The sequence below is a fragment of the Nanorana parkeri genome, unplaced genomic scaffold (genome assembly GCF_000935625.1).
Source record: "Nanorana parkeri isolate BGI_ZX_2015 unplaced genomic scaffold, ASM93562v1 scaffold1956, whole genome shotgun sequence".
NCBI classification, from domain to species: domain Eukaryota; kingdom Metazoa; phylum Chordata; class Amphibia; order Anura; family Dicroglossidae; genus Nanorana; species Nanorana parkeri.
The window spans coordinates 97,449-114,436 of NW_017308224.1; the positions used below are offsets into that span (position 1 = coordinate 97,449).

At 45.6% G+C, this 16,988-nt stretch overlaps 1 protein-coding gene across 1 annotated transcript in view; it reads left to right on the top strand.

Annotated features, from left to right (window-relative positions):
* Nucleotides 1-16,988, top strand: part of ACER1 (alkaline ceramidase 1) — a 72,297-nt gene that overhangs the window by 36,084 nt on the left and 19,225 nt on the right. Inside the window, exons 3-4 of the mRNA XM_018572165.1 lie at nucleotides 6,213-6,327; nucleotides 6,468-6,606. Of these exons, the coding sequence (XP_018427667.1) occupies nucleotides 6,213-6,327; nucleotides 6,468-6,606 (254 nt within the window). The remainder of the gene's footprint in view (nucleotides 1-6,212; nucleotides 6,328-6,467; nucleotides 6,607-16,988) is intronic.

Sequence of the window (16,988 nt, forward strand, 5' to 3'; positions counted from 1 at the left end):
GGAGGAGGCCTGGCCCTAGCAGCACCGGGCCCCAGCAGTGCCGATCCAGCGGCTTCGGAGGAGGCTGGGGCCCCAGCAGCGCCACGGTGTTGTGATCTCAGACCGGCCGGAAGTTACATAATGGCAGCAGAGGAGGCCAGGTGTACAGGCAGCAGGAGCAGGTAAGAGGAGCTGGGTGGGAGATGCAGCCCTGACCAGCCCACCTGAGACCCCTGCAGAGCCCACCATAGAGAGTGTCAGATGGTCTATGAAGCATCTATGGTGGGCTTTGCAGGGTCACTCTCAGGCGGGCTGTGTGGGGTCTAAGATATGTGTGGGGTCTAAGATATGTGTGGGGTGGGTCCTGTATCCAGCGTTACTAATCCCTGCGTCCAGCGCGTTACTAAGATCAGCCTCCAGCACATTACTAAGCCCTGCGCCCAGCGTGTTACTAAGTCCTGAGTCCAGCACATTACTAAGCCCTGCGTCCAGGGCATTACTAAGCCCTGCATCCAGCGTGTTACTAAGCCCTGAGTCCAGCGGGTTACTAAGTCCAGAGTCCAGCGCGTTACTTAGCCCTGCATCCGGCGCGTTACTTAGCCCTGCATCCGGCGCGTCACTTAGCCCTGCATCCGGCGCGTTACTAAGCCCAGAGTCCGGCGCATTACTAAGCCCAGAGTCCGGCGCATTACTAAGCCCAGAGTCCGGCGCGTTACTAAGCCCAGAGTCCGGCGCGTTACTAAGACCAGAGTCTAGCGGGTTGCTAAACCTAGAATCCAGCGCGTTACTAAGACCTGAGTCCAGCGCGTTACTAAGTCCCGAGCCCATCGCGTTACTAAGTCCCGAGCCCAGAGCGTTACTAAGTCCTGAGCCCAGAGCGTTACTAACTCCCGAGCCCAGCACGTTACTAAGTCCCGAGTCCAGCGGGTTACTAAGCCCAGAGTCCAATTCATATACTGTTCTGCATTGCTGTATAAATGTATTGCTGGGATTTGTAGTCCCCTTAGAGCCAGTGCCATTCTGCATTAGAGTGTAAGGTCCTCTGTACAGATACTGATCTAACTGGCTCAGTGTTTTCTGTACAGCACTGCAGTATAGGTCAGAGCTATATAAATGTATAATATTATTAGTGTGACTGAGGGGGGACATTAGAGTGTAAGCTACTCTGTACAGAGACTGATGTAACTGGGGCTGCAACAACTAATCGAATAAGTCGATTAAAATCGATGAAGGAAAACGTTGTCAACGTTTGACAGGAGCAGCTCTGCTGTCTGCATCCGACAGAGATGCAGACCGTGTAGCTGCTCCCGCAAGTCAGGTACGCGGTCATCGCGTACCTGACTTGTCAGCTGGCTGCGGGCCATATAGTACAGGCTCGCGGGCCACAATTGCCCCCCCCCCGGGCCGGTACATTGAGACCTCTGTCCTAGATTGTTCACTTCTCCTACCTTCTCCAAACTCTTCACCCTTTTTTGAATAGCGTAGTGCGCTCCAAACTCTCAAGATCTAATACCAATTGAGCATCTGTAGGATGTGCTTGAAAAACAAGGATCGATCCAAGGAAGCCCCACCTCGCAATATACAGGACTTAACCCCTTAAGGGCCAAGGTCTTTTTTTCATTTTTTGCACCCATGATATAATCCACATTTTAGGCCTGGAAATTACTTAAAACCCCCAAACATTATATATTTTCTGAAAGCCTAGACCAGTGATGGCGAACCTTTTTGAACCCGAGTGCCCAAACAGCAACGCAAAATCAATTTATTTACCTCAAAGTGCCAGTGCTGAAAATAAGTTTAGTACTGTATTGCAGTTCGGGCGCTCGGGTTTAAGAACCGTTCAACATCACTGCCTTAGGCCCCATTCACACCAAGCGACATACCTTACAAGCGGGGGCCGGGATAGCGCGACTGTTCGGGGGCCTTCACCGTCGGGCTACATTCAAAAATAGAAACATTGCGCGACATCCGCTGGAAAAAGGGTCCTGCTGAAGCGACGAGCGATGGGCGACATGGAGCTGTACATTAGAACAGCTCCATTGAATAACATTGGCCGGCGACATCTTGCGATATCGCGTGGCAAAAATGCGCGAAATAGCGGGATTTTACGCACAGTGTGAATGGGGCCTTAGGCAAAATACGGAAACACGCATATTCAAACATTTATACACTTAATAAAACACACACACATCATGCACTTATTAAAACACACATTACAAACAAACAGAACTACTAATAAAAATGAATAAATAAAACATTGCCCCCTCTCCTGCTTACCTGTTTTGCAGGGACTATCAAACGCCAAAATTCTGTGGAAAAATGCACTTAAGTTACATTTAGGGCCACGAAACACTATATAAAACCATAAAAAAAAAAATATAATAATATACGATGAATATACGATATAATAATAACGATGAGTAGACATGTGCACCAGCAAAAAATTCGTTTAGTTTAGTTTCGTTTTGAAAAAAAAAAAGATGAGGTTACAGCGAGTAAATAGAGTACCCAACATGCCGAGGTTACAAATTGTGTGCGTCTGTGAAACTGCGACGGGATTCAGTAACCCAAAAAGCCCATAGACGATGATTTAAAAGCCCCTACAGGTCATCAGTTTAGAGATACGTGTAAATATTGGCCCTAGAATTATTGCTCTCACTCTGGCGTGCGTGGTGATACCCAACATGTGTAGCGTGATCGTTGTTTTCATATGTAGGTTTACCCGACGCGTGTGCTCGCTGGAGCGGGGGGACTTCAAAAAAAATTTAAATGATTTTTACATTTTATTTATTTAATATTATTTTTAATACTGTTTTTTTTTTTTTTTTTTTTTTAATATCACATAGGGGGGATTACAAGCCCCCATGTGATAGCATATTTTCAGTGACAGGTACTCTTTAAGGTGATACTGGGGGTCCAAAAGACCCCTAGTATTACCTTTATACTCAGATCACACTTCAATAGCTTGTAGCTGGACTTCAGGAGCCCAGCAATGACAGCTATGGGACTGGAAGTGATGCAATACGTGTCTCTCCTGGTCCCATAGTACGGGGAGGAAACCGATCTCCTCCCCAGTTTCCCGCCTACACCCGGCAAGCCGGTCCCGGGCCCGTAGGAGGGGCAGCGGAGCCCAGGAAACAAGGCGGGGGGCGGTTACCGGATCGTAGAAGCAATCTGGCAGCAGCTGAGCCACCAGAACCGGTTCTACTGTAAAGCCGGCCACCGCATCTGCAAAACTGAACAGACTAGCCGCCGGCAATCTGTTTAACCCCTTCAAACTTCATGACAGGATTATCACGTCATGGGTTGTGAAGGGGTTAAAGAATCTCCTACTGACAGCTTGTTGCCAGATACCACAGCATACATTCAGAGGTCTAGTGGAGTCCATGCCTCAACAGTTCAGGGCTATTTTGGTGGCCAAAGGGAACCTACTACGTATACCGTATATACAGTATATAATCTAGACTACAAGAGTGCCACATACAGTCAGAATTTGTTTAAAGTTTTATCTATCATAACATAATATGACAACACCTACAGAAATGCCTAAGTAACCCATTCAAACTAAATTCTGCCAGGTATCCTGGATTTTTTTATTGAGATCTGAAACAAATTCTCATTGTGAATGCTCATCATAAGAGTTCTGTTTAAAAATGTACCTCCTTATTAATTCTAATTCCACTTTTGTTGAGAGAAAAGTCAATACCCTCTGGGTGATCTGTGTACATTACAAGGATTTAAACAAACTATGTTGCAGTTTCCTGCCTGTTTCTGTTCTGAAGAAAAAGCTGTTTGTTGCAGCAGGTCCTTTCCAAACTGATCCCTGAATGGGAGGGTTTGTATTCAATATAACCAGCTGGTCAGCTTCCTGTTTTGTAATCAGGAAAGGCGCAGTGTTGGCATCCCTGTACTAGTAATGAACCTTTAGAGAGTATCTCACCAAAAATGAAATTGCTATTGCAAGGGATGCCAAAAATGATACTTGTATCTTAGTGCAGTCTTCTGGGAAAACCAGTCAGCAATCAAAGAAGCAGGAAGTTACATTTCTGGGGGCATTCAGTACACTAACTGTATACAGAATGCCTCTAGGTCCCTGAATTGCACTGTATTGCATTTAATTTTTTTGACAGATTTAGAACATTACAGCGGCTACAGTTTTTTTTTTAAAGTGGAGTTTGCCTTGATCTACCTTGGGGTTCCTGTAATCTTCATAAATACTTGGGGCCTTTGTGAAATCATAGGACTCTAAAGTGAATCTAATATCCTTATACTGTAAGTTGTGATGGATGTATTATTCCACATAGGTATACAGAATAATTATTATTATTCCTTTTATTTGTATTATTATGTATAATGTTGTACGTGCATAGAGCTATTGTATTTAAGAATTCAGTATCATAAAACAGGTAACAGCTAAGGTTATTATAAGTAAGTCAGTCAATAAAAAGGCTGACTTCAGAATTTATTTACTGCATATTCAAAATACCATTTGACCTATCATTTAAAAAATAATAATTTAAAGTAAAAATTGTTAGGATTTTGCTGTGTCCACTGCACCTGGTTATGCTACCATTTATTGATTGAACAAAATCCTGTAATGATTTTTCTGTGCAATCTCAGACTTATTTAAAAAGGGAGTACAAAGTACATTTAGCAATAGCACCCAATCAGATTCTACCGTTTACATCAGTAACAAAAATGAAAGTCTATTATTGAATAGGTTGCTATAAGATACAGCGATTTGCACATTGACCTGCTCTTTTTGAAACAAGCTAGCTGGTGTGTTAGAGGAAACTGCTTGCTTTATAAATGTTATCTAACAGCAGCAAAACCATTTATATACAATGTTGATTCACAGGAGCACGATTTTGCCTATTGTTTAGTTATTATATATATTATTGTATATATTATTATTATTATACAGGATTTATATAGCTGCATGTAATCGTATCACATATGATTACATGCGGTGTGCAGGCGTTTACATGCAGCAGCTGTCACACGATCATTATTATTATTATACAGGATTTATATAGCGCCAACAGTTTGTGCAGCGCTTTACAAATTTTTAAATAATAATAATAATGACACCAGTGAACAACATTATAATAATAATAATAATAATAATGACACCTGAGCATGTCCCCTGGTTTCATCATATTATTATGTTATTATTATTATGATGTCTCCTGGTGTCATTATTATTATGTACCCTGGTGTCATTATTATTGGGTCCCCCCTGGTGTCATTATTATTGGGTCCCCCCTGGTGTCATTATTATTGTGTTTCCCCTGGTGTCATTATTATTGGGTCCCCCTGGTGTCATTATTATTGGGTCCCCTGGTGTCATTAGTCGGCTCTATTGATTGAGAACTGAGCAATCACATACTGCTGATCACTCAGTTCCTGCACTCACTCTTTCTGCAGAGAGCGGTGACTGTCAGTCACCTCTCCCCGCAGGGATTCCCCCCTCCCCTCTTTGATCCTCCTGCGCTGACTGGAGGGACAGATGGGGGAGGGGGTGAACATAGTCTCTAGAGAGGCAGAGTCAGCTATCAATCAAGTGGTAGGGTGGATCTGGCAATATTTTTTACATCCATCCCAGCTGCAGCGCGGCTCTGCGCCGTCAGCATATAGCGTGCAATATTGCATGGGGGGAGCGTGGCAGGTAGGGAGTGGGGCGTGGTGAGGGGCCCAAGAAAATGCTTGCCCGGGGCCCTGGTCGAGACGAGAGATAACAAGTGAGTGGATGAGTAATTTTGTGGTTTCTTTGGTGAGGAAGGGGCGTATTTTGGAGATGTTATGAAGGTGAAGGCGGCAGGATTTGGATAGTGATTGGATGTGGGGAAGAAAGGTGAGGTCCGAGAGAGGGAGACACCTAGGACCTTGGCATGGAGGGAGGGTTGGATAGTTGTGTTAACACTCTCAAGGGAAAAGTTGGGGGAAGGTGCACGGGTAGGAGGAAATATCAAGAGCTCAGTTTTTGAAAGGTTGAGTTTTAAGAAGTGTTGCGACATCCAGACCGATATGTCAGTTAGTAGATTAGTGACACGCAAGGACACAGAAGGGGTGAGTTGTGGAGTAGAAAGATATATTTAGTTAATAAAGTTAGCTAAATAGAAAATCAATTCTTTATTAAAATAATATGTTTTGTTGACAAATATTCTATTAAAAGTAAGAGTGAAAGACCTAACAGTTATCTGCATTTAACACTTTGTACAAATTACTTGCAGGTCAGTAATATTTCCTTCCTGTTGGTGGGTCCCCTCATGATGTACCTCTTGCACCCATATGCCTGCAGACGCACACTGATGGTCCACGGAGTCTGGATCTTGTTTATTGTGATTGGTATGTTCTATTATCTTTCAAGCAAAGAAATGTATTGCTCTTACTGAGAATTTAATGTTCACTGTTTGTATGTTTTGTAAAATATTTTACCATCCAAGTAAAATTAGATGGATTCAGTAATAACATGTTTTTTACTTTAGGTCTCTTCTCCATATACTACCACATGACCCTTAGTTTCTTTGGCCAGTTACTTGATGAGATCTCCATTATGTGGGTTATTTGCCTTGGCTATTCTATATGGTTTCCTCAGACTTATTTCCCCAGATTCATCAGAAGCAGGTAGGACTGATATGTTATTCAGCAGTAATATGTTTATGTCTGTAACAGATCATGATAATCTATGTATGCTTTCACCACTCCCCTTTCATGTGATGCTTTGCAGTCTCTCATGCAGTCTTCTCCACTCCGACATATTCTTCTGCAGCCTCAGTGCTCCAGGGCTGCAACAATGAATTGATTAAATCGATTCTAATCAATAGTTGTCACCGATTCTAACTATTGATTAGTTGATTTTCGATTATTTGCAGCCGCTGCCGCTCTCCTCCCCGCTGGTGCTGGCTGCAGCGGTATGTGTCCCTTTTAATCCCCGCCGCTTTCCCCGCCTGTATCGGCAAAAGCAGTAGGGACACAGACCACTGTAGCCGGCACCAGCGGGAAAAAGAGACTGCGGTGACTCTGCATTTCCCGCCTGCCCCTCCCCCCCTCGTACCTCCGCTAATGCTAAACTCCGGGGCATTGATAGAACAACGGCGTCAAGTCTCCCATCAGCGGCTAGAAACAATAGCTATTGGATATTTTAAATTGCCATAGCCAATAGCAGGCTGGCTATTGCACCCGCCCACTGCCTGCTGTCAATCAGCAGAGGAGGACCTGAAGGAGAACTTTCTCCTTCAGTTCCCTCCTCTGCTGATTGACAGCAGGCAGTGGGTTGGTACAATAGCCAGCCTTATATTGGCTATTGTAATTTAAAATAGCCAATAAGAGGCTGGCTATTGCTCCTAGCCACTGCATGCTGTATTTACATTCAGCTGCCTCAGCAGGCAGCTGTAATTCCCCAGTAAAGTGGAAAGGTGACACTAGGTGTCTATTAGACCCCCTAATGTCACCTTAAAGAGAACCTGTCATCTTAAATGTGCTATCACATTTAAGAGTTTAAAGTCCCCCGACCCCGCAAATGCCCACATACTCACACAAGTCGGGAGCACCTACGTATGAAAATGACGATTGCGCTACACATGTCAGGTATCGCCGCGTGCGCCGGAGTGAGAGCAATCATTTTACGGACAATATTCATGGCTAACTCTAAACTGATAACCAGGCTTTTATTTATTTTAAATAAAAGTTTAGCTATTTTATTATATTGGAGTTTTACAATTCATATTACTGTAAATCCATTTATCTAACTTAAATGTCTAATATAATACATACAATTATTAAATAAATATAGTTAAAAAAAGTGGAAAAAGTAATTTTTTGTTTCAGCCTGACAAATTCTGCTGCAGGATGTGTGTTGTGGTCCCATTCATTTGATTGGCACCCCAAACATGCCTCCCGTCTGCAGTGTGATCGCCTGCACTGGACACACTGCAATGCTGTGCATTCCAGTGCCGTGCGATTGCAAAAACTGTCCATGCAGTTTTATTCTGTAGTAAACTTTTCTTGTAACACAACATTTGTGTATTTCATTTAATTTTTTCTTCAACCGTTTAATAGAAAAAAATAATTGGCCAACTATGAAAATAATTGTTAGTTGCAGCTCTACACTGCTCCTCTCTCCTGTTTGGCTGTGTCTCTGCAGTCTCTCATCTCCTCTCTTTCTTTGTGTAGCTTTATCTTCTGCAGCCCCTCACTGCTTCTCTCTCCTGTTTGACTGTGTCTCTGCAATTACTCATATTGTCACTTTAAAAAAACAAATTCATGAATACTGTATAGAACATATCCATGTAGACACGCATGGGTGTACAGTATATGCATCCAAATGCATACATTTATTCTAGTTAAAAGTTTGCCCACAATTTACTATATTTTGCTTCAAAGATATACTAGCGGACTGACTTTTTGCACAGCTAGATTCCAAACATTGGCAACCCATAAGGAAGCAGCAGTTCTCACTCACTTATGTGACTGTCCTCTGCTTTTACATTATCATCTTTTCCAAATGGCTGGGAATACTCTGCACCATCTGCTGGTCGATATAGGGCACTACAAGCAGATGTATAAAAAGCATGCCTGTCCCTTGACTGCTCCTTCCTTCTTCCATCTTTCCCCCCTGCCTGTCCCAAACCCTCTACCCACCCCTTGTATGTTTCCCTCTCCCCGTACCCCCAGAACGGTCTCAGAGATCGCTACTACGTTCCCAAAGTGTATAACCTACCGCATCGGGCAGACCTTACGATACCGGTATAGTTACTTTTACTCACCTCACTAAGGCGATGCATACTATTTAACATATGGCAAGCCCTTCGAGGGTACATGGACTCGACATACTTTCATTGACTGCATTAATCGAGGTTGATCTATATGTCAATTCCAAATAGAATATGCAATACTATATTACATTTACCTTTGTTGTTACATGCTTCATGGATAAAACTGTCCAATAAAGAATTTATATAAAAAAAAAAAAGCATGCCTGTAATGTCAGCAGCCAATTAAAGAAGTTCTAAAGTCCCAGCATATACTATCTTGTTATAACATGATCATTGTAATAGGAATACATACTATAGTTCTTTTTGATAATGCAATCAAAGATTACTTTAAAAAAAATCCCTTTTATGTAGTAAGTCCTGCCTTCTCTCTGCCCAACTTTAACAACTACCTTGATTCCCAGTGTGCTTTGCATCTCTTAGCTGCTTGATGTGATGCAGTCTTGATTTCTCAAGACTACATAGCCCATAATCCATTGCTTCCAGCAAGCAATGATAATATTACATTGTTCAGACTTGAGTTGTAGTTTAGAAGGTAGGCTCTGTGAGGTGTGACACAAGGAAGTGCATAGTCACAGAGTGAAAATGTGGACAATCTCACCTGGACACAAACAGCGCAGCCATCAGCATGTTAAAGCAGGCTGTGCAATTACTTGTGAAGGACCTGCAAACAGCTGTGAGCAGTGGTTGCTGTCCATGGATTATACAGTGCCTCCCGCCCGGAGCAGATCCCATGACTGTCACAGAGGAATTCATGAGAATAATGTGTTTGGCCCCATTCCCCATGAGGATAATGCGTTTGACCCCAGTGGGAAGTCATGTGCCAGGACTGCCATCAGGGGGGTACGGCCGATACTCATGTAAGGGGCCCGGGCAGCCTGTGTGGGGCGCGCTCGGAAGCCCTACATGAGTATCGACCTACAGTGACAGGCAAAGATGCAGACGGCCCCCGCAGCAGCAGCGGCGGAGGCCTGGCCCTAGCAGCGCAGGGCCCCAGCATTGCCGCTCCAGTGGCTTCGAAACAAGCTAGGGCCCGCTTCTCGTCTGAATGCTGACTGACCGGAAGTGAAGTCATGTTAGTGCCGTGACGTCACTTCCTCCCAGTCAGGCGGCAGAGGAGGCATGGGGTGCAGGTAAGAGGAGCTGGGAGGGAGGGGGATGCAGCCCTGACCAGCCCACCTGAGACCCCTTTAGAGCCCACCATAGACAGCCTCAGATGGGCTTTGCAGCATCTATGGTGGGCTCTGCAGGGTCATTGTCAGGTGGGTCCTGCGTCCAGTGCGCAGTCACTAAGCCCTGCGTCCAGCGCGCCCTCACTAAACCCTGCGTCCAGCGCATTGTCACTAAGCCCTGCGTCCAGCGCATCGTCACTAAGCCCTGAGTCCAGCGTGTCCTTACCAAGCCCTGCGTCCAACACGTCGTCACTAAGCCCTGCGTCCAGCATTGTCACTAAGCCCTGCGTCCAGCGCGCCGTCACTAAACCCTGCGTCCTGCGCATCGTCACTAAGCCCTGCGTCCAGCGCATCGTCACTAAGCCCTGAGTCCAGCGTGTCGTTACCAAGCCCTGCGTCCAACGCGTCGTCACTAAGCCCTGCGTCCAGCATTGTCACTAAGTCCTGCATCCAGCGCGTTGTCACTAAGCCCTGCGTCCAGCATGTTGTCACTAAGCCCTGCGTCCAGCATGTTGTCACTCAGCCCTGCGTCCAGGGGGGGGTCACTAATCCCGGAGTGCAGGGGGTCACTCAGCCCAGCGTCCAGGTGGTCACTAATCACAGAGTCTGGGGGGTCACTAAGCCCAGAGTCCAGGTGGTCACTAAGGGTTAGTTCACACCATAAGCAGTGCGTTCCGGTTTTATCCTGGCCGGAACACATTGCCCGCATTGCGGCCGGTTCACTTATTTGCCGAGCTGGAGGGGGCGTGACGGGCCATTAAAGTTAATGGTACCATAGTCACGCCCTCCGGCCGCAATGCGATTTCCCGCACGGGTTCCCAAGCCACATCGTGCCTGCAGTGCGTTTGGGTGCGGTGCAATCAAAATAGTGCTTGCAGCATTGCGGACGGAGGGCATGGCTACGGTGCCATTCACTTCAATGGCCCGCCACGCCCCCTCCAGCCCGGCAAAAAAGTGAGTTGGTCGCAATGCGGGCAGTGCGTTCTGGCCAGAATCGGACCGTAATGCACTGCTTATGGTGTGAACTAACCCTAAGCCCTGCGTCCAGTAGACATGTGCGATTCAATTCAGAATAATTGGTTTTTCGGACAAAATTAGTTAGCGGTAGTCTGTACGCATTTTCGTTTGTGGATGAATTTTCATTGCAGCAAAGGGACATAAAAAATTAAATTAAACGAACGATACAAACATGAAACGGAAATGAACATTCGTACAGACTACCGCTAACAAATTTCGTCCGAATCCCAATCCCAAAACACAAAATAATGCAAAATCCGAATAAAAATAATGAAACTAAACAAATCTCTTGCCGGTGCAAGACCCGTGGAGTCCAGCGGGTAATGTGAGTGACTCTGGGGGGACATTAGAATGTAAGCTCCTCTGTACATAGATCGATGTGACTGTGCGGGGGGACACATTAGAGTGTAAGCTCCTATGTACAGAGACTGATGGGACACGACGCAGAAGCCACGCCCACCGCACACGCCGCTGAAGCTGCTGCTCCTCTACTCGCAGTGAGCTCCCTCACTCGCCGCACTCTTGATGTGACTGGGTCCTCCCCGCTGCGTGACAGTCTCCCCACCGCGCCACACGACACGACTCCTCCCCGCCATATGGACTCGCCGCTTCTCCTACCTGCAAGCAGCATCTCCCCGCCTCACAGACTCGCCGCGGCCCGCCCATTCACGATCGGCACAATGAAGGAAGAGCAGGCATATGGGGGAAGGCAGCTGCCAGACAGGCCCACAAGCTGCTCGGGTAAGCCTGCATTCTCCTCCCCCCTCCCCCACATGGTGCTGTATTAATGTATTGCTGGGGTAGTGGGATTTGTAGTCCTCTATAGCTGATAGTACATTGTGCTGTATATGTACCATCAGCTATAGAAGACTACAAATCCCAGCAATACATTATACACTGTATGTATAATGTACTATTGCTAGCATTTGTTGTATTCCTATATAGCTGCTGATATTCTGCATTGCGCTGTATAATAATTATACAGCGCTGTATAATAATTATACAGCGCAATGCAGAATATCATCCGCAATATAGGAATACAAATCCCAGCAATAGTACATTATACAGCGCTACGCAGAACAACACCAGCTACAGCGGACTACAAATCCCAGCAATTGAATATTATAATAAAATGTACTATTGCTGCGATTTGCTGTATTCCTCTATAGCTGCTGATATTCTGCATTGCGCCGTATAATCATTATGCAGCACACTGCAGAATACCACCAGCTATAGAGGACTACAAAGCCCAGCAGTTGAACATTATACAGCGCAACACAGAATAACACCAGCTACAGAGGACTACAAATACCAGCAATAGAACATTATAGTATAATGGACTATTGCTGCGATTTGCTGTATTCCTCTATAGCTGCTGGTATTCTGCATTGCGCCGCTGTATAATGTACTATATTACACACCACACTTTATTTATTTATTTCCACCGCGCCAAGCTTGCTCCTGTGATGGACTACAATCTCAATACAAACTAGTATTCCATCACTAGAGCCATTTTTTTATCCGATTAATCAAACTTAATAATCGTCTAAGTAATCGATTATGAAAATAATCGTTAGCTGCAGCCCTACTGGGATTTGCTGTATACCTCTATAGCCGGTGTCATTCTGCATTGATTGCTGTATAATTTTACATATACTGAGAGATAAGGAAGTGTATCATAATGACTGGCCGACTGGACTTAAAAACCATGGCCATTGAAGATGGAAAAACCAGAAAGGTTGATGTTAAGGTTACCAAAAAAGGAACAGCTTGGCCTGTCATTGAGCTGGTGCTGCTTCTAACTCCGGGAGGTAGAACACCTCATCTCTGTCCAAAGTGTCACATATGGGTCTTAAACAGATTTCATTTGGAACCTCAGTTTCAATGAATGTCGCACCTGAGGTATGTGTTGCATACTGCGACAGACATATACAATATCAGACATTCCAACTCTCCCGGACGCTCCGGGAGTCTCCCACTATAAGATAGCGGATACCGGCCACCCGGGAGAGAAACATTTTCTCCCCGAAAGGTTTACTCTGCTCGATCGAGCAGAGTAAACCTTTCCCTGCTGTTTTTTTTCTGACATCTGAGCCGCCGGCCACCGTCAGTCAGAAAAAAAAAATAGCATAGGAATGCATAGCTAGATTCCTATTGGCTATTTCACTTTGCAATTGCCAATAGCAAACTAGCTATTGCACCCGCCCACTGCTGCTGTCAATCAGGAGAGGTGGACCTGAAGTTCCTCATTAGGTCCTCTTCTACTGATTGACAGTAGCAGAGGGCGGGTGCAATAGCCAGCTTGCTTATTGGATATTGCAAATTGAAATAGTCAGTAGGAATCTAGCTATGCATTCCTATGCTGTTTTTTTTAATTCTGACCGCAGATAGCACAGGAAGCAATAGCTTCTTTGCTATCTGCCATCATTTCAGGGGGGTGCTCTCTTCCCCCGCCCGTGGATGGGGGGGGGGGCAGAGGGCACCTCCCTAAAATGAGAAGGGCACCTCCCTGAAATTGCTTCTTTCAGGTTGGGATCCCTGCAATATGAACGTGTGACAGACTAGTTACACCAAAAGTACACAGTCTTATTTGCATCACTTTTCTTTTTACTAAACTGTCAGAGTTTATTTATTAAATATGTTGCAAGCACAGCGCCAGAATGAAATATGGGGCCAGAGTTCTGGTGCAAATGCGATGCTGAATTCCCCTGATTGTGGTCTTTCTGACATGAAGATGAGGTTTGTTGTTTGTTTTCAGGCAAGCCAGCTATTAGGCCCCATTCACACCAGGACGCATGTGTTTCAGGGCGGTTTTCGCGCAAATTTTAAAAAGGGCAGTTTCGGCCGTTTTTATTTGCTTTTCAGTGCTGAAATGCAATTAAAAACGCCCAAAAATGCGCTGATCAGCGCGTTTCCATTCAAATTTGTATGAAAAAAAGGCTCAGGGAGCATTTCAGGCGGCAGGCGGTTCGGATCACGCAGATCCGTGCGATCGCATGAATGGTCCCCATAGGAATGTATGGGATCGTTCATGTTGGCGATTCAGCAAGGGGGCCTTAGAACTGTTGCTTTCATCTTCTGAAGACCTGCTCAAATGTTCAAGAGAATCGCCAGGGACTTTAACAAGCAACCCAGTTATTCCATTGTTTGTTTCTGTTTTATGTTTATTAGGTTATGGAATCAAGATTGGACTAATATGTTTGGACTGTTATGTTTATAATAATGAAATTTCAGGCGGGGATTGTTGTGTCCCTCATACAGTGTTATGCCTCATGCACACTAGCCAGCTGCGTTTAAGTACAAGAGAAATTATTTGGTAAGTATAGACAAGTTTAGGCTTGCCAGACCACTCTTTCCTGTGCTGGGCTTAGTCGCGTTTACATGTGTTTAGCAGCGTAATATCGGTCAAACGGACCTGGGACACAGAAATTTCTAGTTCGGGTAAACTGACCTAGACTAAATGCACCTATATGTCCAGCAGCGTCTAGGTGCATTCAGTCTAACTCAGTTTACCTGAACTGGAAATAATCATTCTATCATAGAAATGCATGACATGAGTCCCGGTGCTTTTAGAAATGAGCTCCAAACACACCTAAACTCATGTTTTTTCAACATATTGTGCATGAGGCGTTATGATGTTCATCAATCGAGTTTGCTAGTTTGTTCCTCTCTCTTCCCCTGTCGTTTGTTCCTTGTATGTATTGCACCTCTGATCTATTCATTAAACTTCAAGATCCTCAGTTATGTCTTCTGTTGAGTCTCCTATTTGTGGATTCTGCCAATTTGCAAGTTATTGCTATTCCATTGTCATAGTTCAGCTGCAGACTTGCAGCTTCTCGGGCCAATCAGTGCAGTCTGTTTGTGGCCAATCCTGTTAATCCTCCCTATTGCTGTCTCTATTTAAACCCAGGGCAGCGCACGGCACGCTGCCTGAGCAATGCTTTCCAACGCTAGATGCTGAGCCCCTGTTTGTGATGGAGTCTTTATCCCTTGCAGTTTATCTGTGTACTGGTCCTTGGCTGGTCCCTGGAAATCTTTGTCTTCAGTCTGTCCCTGTCTATTGGATTTTCCCTGGAAGTCCTAGTCATCTGCCTGTCCCTGCCTGTTTTCTATGTTGTGTGGGTGTCTGCAACCTGTCCAGAACTCTGGCCTTGTCAACCATTGTTGACTGTTAGGTGAGTTGGGTGAACCTGGGATTGTGACTTGGGGTCAGCATGCACCCAAGCCCATCTCCACCATCAGGAGCTCTGGTGAACACCAGCTGGCCCTTAGATTCCACATCCTGAGGGACCCCATGTCACCTACCTAGCATTGCTGCAACCTGCGTAGTACCTTGACCTACCAGTCTATCTGTCTTCCAGGGGCGTAGATAAGGGGGGAGGATAGGGGGCACATGCTCCTGGGCACCGGTGTTCAACACCGGTCTGAAGAACATCCAGAGAAGTGCATGGAACATGCCCGTCTAAAGGCATGCCGGGGATGCTGTTTGATAAAACATCGGTGACGACTGCAGCAGAGCTCAATTTTTTCACTGACGCCGATGTTTTATTAAACAGGACATCGCTGGCATCCCTTCAGACGTACATGTGCCTGCCTGGCCCTGGATGATCGGTACAGTACATGCCTCAGTGCGAGCTCTGCAGGAGGCAGGGTGTCCTTCCAGTGACCAGGATCGGAAGGCTGCACGGGGACAGAGTGGGCAATCAGGTAGCAGGGGCTGGGGAGGGCTTGTATTATCTGTGAGTATACTTCTATTTTTAGTCCCGAGTCCAGTGCCTTCCTAAGTCCCGAGTCCAGTGCCTTCCTAAGTCCAGAGCCAGGGCCGTCTTTAACGCAGGGCAAAGAGGGCGCTTGCCCCGGGCCCATTCATGGCTGTGGGAGGGAGCCTTTGCAGAGGACAGCACTGCAGCGTCGTGCCCCCTATTATTCATAGGTGCCCGATGCCCCTATGAATAATAGGGTCACCTTGTTTGCCCTGTCGGAACAGCACATCACCTCGCTCGCAGTCAGGTAACGTTGTGAGCTTGTTAGCCCCTGTGTGATTGCAATAAAGTTAAGTGAAAAAAATAATAAAAGAAATGAAACAGAAAAAAAACTGATAAAAAGTAAAACAAAGTAAAACAAAATAAAACATTAATAGTAATAATCCTCAGAGCCCAACTTGAGACCCCAACAGCCCACTTAAGACTCCCCACAGCCCACTTGAGACTCCCCACAGCCCACCTGAGACTCCCCACAGCCCACCTGAGACTCCCCACAGCCCACCTGAGACTCCCCACAGCCCACCTGAGACCCCGCACAGCCCTCCTGAGACCCCGCACAGCCCTCCTGAGACCCTGGAGACATCAGGCCACCATCCTAGAGCAATACAGAAGGTAGCTTCATATTATTCTGCGTTGCTGTATAATGTATTGATATGTGGTGGGCCTCCATGGTGGATCAGTGGCTTTAGACCCGCTTTTGCACTCCTTCTTTTGGTGCGGCAGCACCCCTCCAGAACCACCATGGAGTGTAGGCTTGAAATCACTCAAGTCTCTCCTCCATGACAGAATAAAAGGTACACCACCGGGAAAATAGAAACAAGCCCAGAAGTGGCTCCGAAAATAAACAAAGCAGCACTGGATAATGAGGTGATTTGAAGGTGGATCAGGAGGGGAAAACATAGGCAAGTGAACAATTGGTCTAGAGCAGGGGTCTCAAACTCAATTTACTCAGGGGCCACTGGACAAATTTTTTAGTCCCGTGGGGGCCGCTACTATATACAGCACCAGTGTTAATATCTGCACATGTTACAAGCAGCAACTGCCACCCATTCAAGTTAATGATCTTTTAGATTGTAAGCCCTCAGGGGCAGGGCCCTCCTTACCATCTTGTCTTGAATTGTATTGTGATTGTAATGTCTTCCTTAAAAATGTCCCCGGGAACATAAAATATATATATTTTTTTTTTAATACTACTCGCCTGATTCCTGGATCCAACAAGTGCGGCCTCTCGTCTCCCACGCTGTTAGAAGTTGCATACAGCGTGTGCTGGTTACTACTTAAAC